Here is an 8,986-nt window from a genome sequence, read left to right as displayed (position 1 = left end):
CTATCAATGGAAAGGAGGCTGCTAACATGGTCAGTGGTCTTCATCCTAAAGCACATGGGGAGAGAGTTAAAGATGTAAACATGATACACCCTGGAGGAGAGGGGAGATAGGATAGAGACATTCAGATATCTCAGAGGTTTCCATGCACAGGAGCTGAGCCTCTATCAATGGAAAGGAGGCTGCTAACATGCTCAGTGGTCTTCATCCTAAAGCACATGGGGATAGAGTTAAAGATCTAAACGTGATGCACCCTGGAGGAGAGGGGGGATAGAGACATTCAGATATCTCACAGGTTTCCATGCACAGGAGCTGAGCCTCTATCAATGGAAAGGGGTGAGAGAGGGTAGGCTCAGGAGTGCCAGACAAGAACAGGATCTGAATTCAGGAAAGCAAGAGATAAATACAGGGAGTGATCAGAATTAATTGGACGGAAGGCTCATACAGTCTTCTTCTGCCATCAAGTTTCTACGAGTGCTTGCTGAGGTTATCCCACCATCGCTAGCTCTGGGGCGGAGAGAGTCTGCAAGGTCCCAGGACAGGTCACATCCTAGAGGACGCGCTGCCTTCCCCTGCAGTCGTGTCGAGCCCTGGGGTCTCCCTGCCGCTGCCCGTCTCTCACACTCTGCCCTGGTCCAGGTCCTCTGGGCTGGGCATAAAGTGCTTCTCATAGCCTGAAATGATAAGAGCCTGAGCAGCGGGCTGTGCTCCGGTGCTGCTAGGGGCGAGCGCCGCCTGGCCCAGGCTGCCCAGAGATCCTCTCCGATTGCCGAGCAGACTGCTGACAGGGGGTGGTGCAGGCGCAGGGCTCTCCTCCACCTCCGTCAAGGGAGGATCACTGACATCCAGCCCCAGCAAAAAGGAACTCCGGGATCCATCCACACCCTGCAAAAAAGGATAACAGAGCCCATTAGCGCCTGATGCATAAGCAGCTCAGGTCATGGCCAGGAAATCCCAGGCACCTTCTGCGTAAAGGTAAGACGCTATTTCTAGCCTGCTCTTGGGAAAAGGTACCGGTTGGCTTTTATAAAAAAAAAACGTGCACGTATGTTAAGAAGGTTCCTGCTTTGGGAAGTTTCTGAAAGCATCTGACTGTAGCATTGATCTTTATGGAATAGGCTGAGCCTTGGTGCATTCCTGGCAGTGCACGAGCCGTTCCCTCTCCCCCTCTGTAGCCATAAGCTTTCCATGCTCGGTTCGCACAGCTCCCTGCTCACTTCTGCAGAGAAACGACAGAACTTGGGGAACTGCATCCTTTGTTAAGTTTCCGAGTAGAAGACCCTTATTTCTAGCTCGGGGGGGGGGGGGGGCCTATAGGCAAATCCTTATACCCTCTCAGCAGGAACATCAGGTGTGCTGGTTTTGATAACACTCACGTGCAGTAAGTGTGGGATGAGGGGAATAGTACAGTGCAGTGTATGTGCTTCTGCAATATTTGGACAAACATTGTAGAAAAGGACTTGGCCGATATAGTGGAATGTGGCTGTTTTATAAGGGACCATGTGAACTATCAGGGCAGGAGGAATGACGCCTGGAGATGAGCAGATTCTGGCCAGGGAGAGACTTACCTTATTCTGTGACTGGAGGGCTATCTTGCTGTGCATTGGATCCGGGATACTCTGCCAACACCACTCGGGAAGAATCCAGCGGCCAAGGATCAAAATTCTGGAATGGGACGATCAACAGAGTGAACCCCTGAGCATCAGTTCAACTACAGCCCTGCCTGCCGCCCTCAGCTCCAGGGATCATCCCATCCCATCTCACCACCAGGCATGTCTGCCCGAGAGCAGCCAGGGACAGGACCAACACAGAGCTAGGACCTCCCAGCTCCACAGGACGTGATCCTTTTTCTGGAGCAAATACCCCCTCCCAGTTCTGGAATGTGAGAGCCGAGAGGGAGCAATGGAGAAATTACTTACCTGATAATTTCCTTAGTGTAGACAGATGGACTCAGGACTGATGGGTTATGTGCTCCCCCTGCCAGCAGATGGAGACGGAGTCAGGTTTCAAAGCTGTCACCCTAAATACACCCCCCCTGCAGTGACCTCTGCCCCTCAGTATTCTCTTGAAAAGCCAATGTGGACATGGGTCTGGACTGATCCGGGTACGAACAGGGAAGCTTGATTAAAAACTTAAAACAGATAACCGTAACTGTACTCAAACAAACATTGAACCCCAGTAAGATTATAGATGCCCTGGATCTAGGTACTGGATGGGTGCTTGCCCGAAATCTCTTTGAAACGATATCCACTCCAGGGGCGAATCCTTGGCACTGTTGTTGGGCAGCCGTGAGCGGGATGCTGAGTCATGGCTAACACCGCCCTTGCAAAGGCTGCGTCTTCTTGGGCCTGAACGTGCAGGCGATAGAACCCAGGAGAAGGTGTGCAAGGAGGACCACGTCACTGCTCGGCAGATGTCGACGGGAGACAGCAGTCCAGCTGATTGAGCTCTAGTGGAATGAGCTTTAACCTGAAGGGGGAATGGCTTTCCTGCCGCCACATAGGCTCCTGTGGCCACCTCTTTAATCCAGCAAGCTAGGGTAGCCCAAGAACCTTGTTCACCCTGCTTCCTTCCACAGTGAAGGACAAACAGGCGGTCCATCTTTCGGACCGGTTCTGAAACCTCCAGATAGCACACCAAAAGCCTACTGCCATTCAAATGGCAGAAAAGGCGATATTCTTCCACTGTCCTTGTGCTTATCTAGGAATGGCATTGAAACGGACTGATTCAAATGAAACTCCAAGACTACCTTAGGCAAGAAGGAAGGAATGGTGCAAAGCTGTAACACTCCTGGAATCATCAGGGGCAACGATTTCCAGACCCAACAATGCCCGCAGTTCAGAGATGTGACGTGCCGAGCATACAGCTACCAGGAACACTGTTTTCAAGGTTAATAAACGCAAGGAAAGACTGTGCAGCGGCCGAAAGGAGGGCCTTGCCAAAAATTCCAATACTAGATTGAGATTCCACAAGGGAATATTCACCCCTTTCGGAAAACAGGCCACGTCCAGATGAGCCGACAGGCGGGTTCCCTTCACCTCGCCCCTGAAACAGGAGAGAGCCGCTACCTGGACCTTCAAGGAGTTTGACCCTAAACCTTTATTCAAGCCATCCTGCAAAAATTCCAGGATTACTGGGATTTGGATCATCCGAGGGGAAACACCGCATTCCTCACAGCAGGCCTCAAACACTTTCCAGACCCGCACATACGCTAGGATGTGGAGAACGTCTGCGTGTGGAGTAGGGTGACAATTACTGCTGCCGAATATCCTCGCTTCGTCAGATGAACCCTCTCTAGGGCCAGAAGACCATAAGACAGAATAAAGTTGGATCCTCATGAAGGACTGGTCTCTGCTATAGAAGGTCCATGTGTGGTGGGAGGCACGGGGGGGGGGGGGGGGGGGGGGTGTCTCCACCAGGAGTCTCCGCATACCAAGAATGCCCGGGCCAATCTGGAGTTACTAGGAGGACTAATCTCCTGTGGTGCTCGATTCTGCGAATGACTCTGCCAAGAAGGGGCCATGGAGGGAAGGCGTATAGCAACTCCTCTTCTGACCAGGTCTGAACGAGAGCATCAGTCCCCAGGGACCACTGATCTCTTCTGCAACTGAAGAAATCAGGGAATCTTCGCGTTGTGGGATGCTTCCAGCAGGTCGATGGACAAGAGAGCCCAATGATCTATCAGCTGAAAGACTTTGGCCGACAACTCCCACTCTCCTGGATCCAGACTCTCCCTGCTTAGAAAGTCTGCACAGACGTTGTACTTTCCGGTGATGTGGGAGGCTGATATTGCCGTAGATGTATTTCTGCCCAATCCATAAGGAGGTCTATCTCCTGTGACACTTGCTGGCTTTTGGTTCCACCCTGGCAGTTGATGTAGGCTACTGTCGTTGCATTGTCCGACATTATGCAGACCGCTTGACGTTGGAATATGTGGCTGAATTGTAGACACACCAATCTGACTGCCCTGGCTTCCAAGTGGTTTGTGTTCCAGTGTCCCTGGGCCATCAGTTCCCCACAGTGAGGTCCCCAGCCCCAGAGGCTCGTGTCTATCGGGAGGACCAGCCAGTTGAGACAGGGATACACCCCTGCCCAGATGAGCTTCCTGTAACCACCACTGGAGCCAAGAGCATACATACTTACATCGGTAAGTAAAGGCAAATCGAATAGTCTTGAGACTGCGGGTTCCAACATGACAGCAGAGAGTGTTGAAGAGATCGCATATATGCCCTCACCCATGGCACTACTTCCAGGGTTGCTACCATGAAACCGAGAACTTGAAGACAGCTCCGCACCGTTGGGCGTTTCATGCTCATCAACCGACGTACTTGGGACATCAACCTCCTTATCCACATAGTTGTAAGGAAGACCGTACCCTGATTGGTGTCGAATCGGACTCCCAGATATTCCAAGGACTGGGAGGGTGCGAGACTGCTTTTGTCCTGGTTTACAACCCAACCAATTTCCTGAAGCAAGGAGGTCACCCTGTTGGTCACCCGGAGACTCTCTTCCACGGACTTTGCCCAGATCAGCCAGTCATCCAAAAACGGGTGCACCAGGATTCCCTCTCTTCTCAACGCTGCTGCTATGACCATGATGATCTTGGAAAAAAATTCTGGGGGTGGTGGCCAGGCCAAAGGGCAGTGCCTGAAACTGATGATGGCGAACCAGCACTGCGAAGCGGAGGAAACGTTGATGCTTTTTATTGATTGGCAATATGTAGGTAGGCATCGGATAGGTCCAGGGAGGTTAAGAACTCTCCTGATTGTACCGCCATTTTCACAGAGCGTAAGGGTTCCATGTGGAAATGAATCACTCGTAGATGTCAGTTGATGCTCTTGAGATCCAGGACGGGGCGAAAGGAACCTTCATTCTTGGGTACAATGAAATAGATTGAATAACGCCCCATATTTTCCTGGGGCGCAGGTACTGGGGTTATAGCCCTCATCCTGAGAAGCCTTAACAGGGTAGCCTCCACTGCCTGCTTATTGTGCTGGAAGTGACAAGGAGATATCATGAATATGTCCCGAGGAGTGCTGCGAAACTCGGATGACCTCCAATACCCATTTGTCTGAAGTGATCTCGACCCACCATTGGTAGAAGAGGGACAGTTGACCCCCTATCTCCTCGTTCTGAGGATGGGTTGGCAAAATTTCATTGGGGGGTTCAGGACAAACCTGAAGCAGAACCTGCCCCTCTCTTGGGCTATTGGTTCCAAACGGACAGACCTCCCAAAGGACCGAGACCTCTGAAATGTCAAGTTTCTGTAGGGACAAAAGCATTGGGAGCCCCAAGATCGACCCCATATGGGCGAGGGGCACTGTAACTGCTTTCTCTTATCTTCTGGTAGCCAGGGTACTGGAGATGTGCCCCATTTACAGGCCAGCTTTTCCAATTCGCTTCCAAAGAGCTGCGGATCCTTTAAAGGGCATCTTTGTGAGATTTCCCTTGGAGGTTGCGTCTGCTGACCAATTCTGCAGCCATAGCTGTCTTCTGGCCGAGGTACCGACTAGGTCTGAGCCTGCATCAGCTATAAAGGAGGCGGTGGGTTCCATAACAGAGTCATCCACCTCCAGAGAGAGGAGCAGACACGAACGAGCTACCAAGGAACAAGAAACAATCTGTAAGGTCATTGCTATTGCATCAAAGGCCTGTTTAAGGATGGACTCCATCTGCCTATCGTGTGCATCCTTTAAGGCCGCTCCTCCCTCCACCAGGATTGTTGTTCACTTAGAGATGGCACAGACCAGGGCATCCATGTTAGGGAAACACAAACGTTCTCTCGCTGCCGGATCCAGTGGGTATAGAGCTTCTAACACTCCTCCACCTTTAAAACTTGCTTCTGGGGCAACCCATTCCAGATCAATCAACTCCTGGGTGGCTTCCAGTACTGGGAAGTAGCAAGAGGCTTTCTGTAGGGAAATCAGAATGGGGTTCTTCTTTGGTTTCGTCATAGAGTCCGCCCCGGGAACTCCCAGCATCTTCAGGGTCTGGGAAACCAGGGCCAGCTATTCGTCTATGGAAAAACCGTAACGTGGTCCAATATGGTTCTAAACCAGGGGGAATCTCCCCATCTTCCAAGGAATCCGTATCCTCCTCTTCTCCTGTGAGGTCCGGGTCCCTGCCAAGGATATCTTTGGTGAGTCGAGGCATGCTTCGAGGTCTGCCGATAGGACTGGGCGAGAGAGGGCTTACCAGCTGAGGTTCTGTCCGGACAGCAGCAAGCAGACTGCACCTGTACGAAGGCCCTGGAAAAATTCCACCCAAGAGAAGGCAGCTGGGTTCGTGCCTATCCTAGGAGATACTGGGATAGGTGCCGCTGGATTTCGCTCTTCCATGGAAGACCCAGTCCCGGGGTTACTCAGATCCGGGGTGGTCACCGCTGCACTCTGCTTCCTGCACTTGCTTCCTTTCAGTTGCTTCAGCAGCACAGTCCATGCCAGAAACCGGCTACCAGACTAATGGACACCTCTGAGGGATCTGGAAAATCATCTCAAGAATTCTCAACTGGGGGAGGGACCTTTAGGTATCACCGCAGGAGAGCAGGGCTCAATCTTTTCGCCAATTTAAAATGTAGAATTTCTTCTTCCAAAAGGTACAGCGATCCCCATAGGGAACGCACGTCCACATCTGCTAGGAGACGGAGACATGCTGAGGGGGATGAGGTCACTACAGGGGTGTATCTAGGGTGACGTCAGCTTTGAAGTCTGACTTAGCCTCCATCTGCTGGCAGGGGATCATAACCCATTGGCTCTGAGTCCATCTGGCTACACACTAGGATACTAAACATTGGGAGAGACGAAAGGCAGAGCTGTGGCTTTATGGTTGTACTTCTTACTGTGCTTTTATTACCCCTGAAGATACTAGGGTCCTTACCGCTGGTGGAAAAGTAACCCCAGAACACAGAAAATAGCAAGAACAACAGTTAGCGGGGCCAAAACCACTGGCAACAGAACAGCACCTAGACAGGGAGACAAGGCAGGTGTTAGTCACTTATCAACATGGTCATTAAACAGCACAACAGCAAGATGTGCATAACACCACCCCTCAATGGCTAGGCCCTACAGACTCCGAGGTCCTCCTATGTGACCCTCTCTAAACATGACAAGTGATGCATAGGATTTCACCTTTGCAGCCACCAGCTCTGAAGGGAGGCAGGCAGCGGGACCAGGGTACCCTGGCCCCAGGAGGAAGAAAACATCTGGGCTCACCAGATCCCAACTGCAGCCAGCCCCAGCTCTACTAGGGAACCAAAATGGAACCCCTGGGAGCCAGAAACAAGGCCTGCTCCACTAGGGGAACAATTAGAAAAAAACAAAAAACTGTTGCTCTAGGCACCAAGATCCTGATCTACCAGGGGAACCAGCCCGCAAGCTCTGCCAGGGACAAGACACAAAGGAAGGAAAGAATCCTGCTGCACCAGTCCAGCATGATCAGCATCTGCTGGAGACAGAGAATACTGGCAAGCCCCTTCTCTGCACCATGCCCAATAGAAGTGATGGCTCTGTCTCCATCGGCTGGCGGAATGGCATAAACCCACAAGTCTGGACTAGTGGGACAGGATGATAAGAGGAGGGGATTGCATGGCAATAGAACAAGAGGGCAGAGGACGGGCTGCGAGTTGCTGGCAGAGCACTGTGATGGAGGGATTCCTCCTTTTACCCCTAAAAGGCCTTCCTGCTACAGTCATCAGCATGACACAGCTGTAAAGCTAAGCACAGGATGTCTCACCCGGAGTCGTGAACGTGGTGCGGCTCTTTCCTCCCTCCCCTGCGGACGTGGATGCCGACATCTCAAGGAGGTAGTTAGTGGATGGATAGAGATGCAAGAAGGTGGAGTTTCCTCCCACAGAGACTGGGAAAAAACAAACACAGCAACATAAGTGCACGACAGCAGAAATCACCCAGCCGGCACGTCCAGTTATTGCTGTGCACACTACCCGGGATATAGCCCATCTGACAGGCAAGATATCACTCCTGATCCAGCACAGCGTTTGCGTCTTCCTCCCTTCTATTCTACCCTCCTGGCTAACTGTATGCAAGATCTCCCTTGTTAGTTTACACCCCCAGCACCTCTCCTCTCTCATGTCCAACCACAAGATCCCGCAATATTCCAAAAAGCCAACCAACATGGCTGTTACCCGACTATCCGGCCTCCTAAGTCCTTTGCACTTTCCAGATGCTGCCCCATTCCCCCCTCTACCACCAAACTGCACTTGAGAAACACACAGCCTGGCAGAGGTGCTCAACTAAATGAGCACCTGCATTTCTGTTACAATCCCTGGTTATTACTGTGCTTGCAGCCTGCCAGACAGACCCAGCTAATTCTACCTGCCAAACTCAGTAACGTAAGCACCAGCACTTCTGCTAGGACCTCTGGGTATTACCGTACCTGCAGTCTGCCAGACACACCCAGCTACGTAAGCACCTGCACTTCTGCTAGGACCTCTGGGTATTACCGTACCTGCAGTCTGCCAGACACACCCAGCTACGTAAGCACCTGCACTTCTGCTAGGACCTCTGGGTATTACCGTACCTACAGTCTGCCAGACACACCCAGCTACGTAAGCACCTGCACTTCTGCTAGGACCTCTGGGTATTACCGTACCTGCAGTCTGCCAGACACACCCAGCTACATAAGCACCTGCACTTCTGCTAGGACCTCTGGGTATTACCGTACCTACAGTCTGCCAGACACACCCAGCTACATAAGCACCTGCACTTCTGCTAGGACCTCTGGGTATTACCGTACCTACAGTCTGCCAGACACACCCAACTACGTAGACACCTGCACTTCTGCTAGGACCTCTGGGTATTACCGTACCTGCAGTCTGCCAGACACACCCAGCTACATAAGCACCTGCACTTCTGCTAGGACCTCTGGGTATTACCGTACCTACAGTCTGCCAGACACACCCAGCTACGTAGACACCTGCACTTCTGCTAGGACCTCTGGGTATTACCGTACCTGCAGTCTGCCAGACACACCC

At 51.9% G+C, this 8,986-nt stretch overlaps 1 protein-coding gene across 1 annotated transcript; it reads right to left on the bottom strand.

Annotated features, from left to right (window-relative positions):
- Positions 1-205: 205 nt before the first annotated feature.
- Positions 206-7,851, bottom strand: LOC115080966 (interleukin-27 receptor subunit alpha-like; the record flags this gene model as incomplete). The annotated part of the gene is given in 4 exon segments (XM_029585455.1): positions 206-882; positions 1,566-1,662; positions 6,874-6,958; positions 7,729-7,851. Coding segments are annotated over 4 exon segments (572 nt in total), but the record flags the coding sequence as incomplete, so codon positions are not given.
- Positions 7,852-8,986: the final 1,135 nt, after the last annotated feature.

This window comes from Rhinatrema bivittatum, chromosome 19 (genome assembly GCF_901001135.1).
Source record: "Rhinatrema bivittatum chromosome 19, aRhiBiv1.1, whole genome shotgun sequence".
Classification (NCBI taxonomy): domain Eukaryota; kingdom Metazoa; phylum Chordata; class Amphibia; order Gymnophiona; family Rhinatrematidae; genus Rhinatrema; species Rhinatrema bivittatum.
The sequence above is the reverse complement of the archived record's forward strand: the minus strand, read 5'-3'. Positions and strand labels throughout refer to the sequence as shown.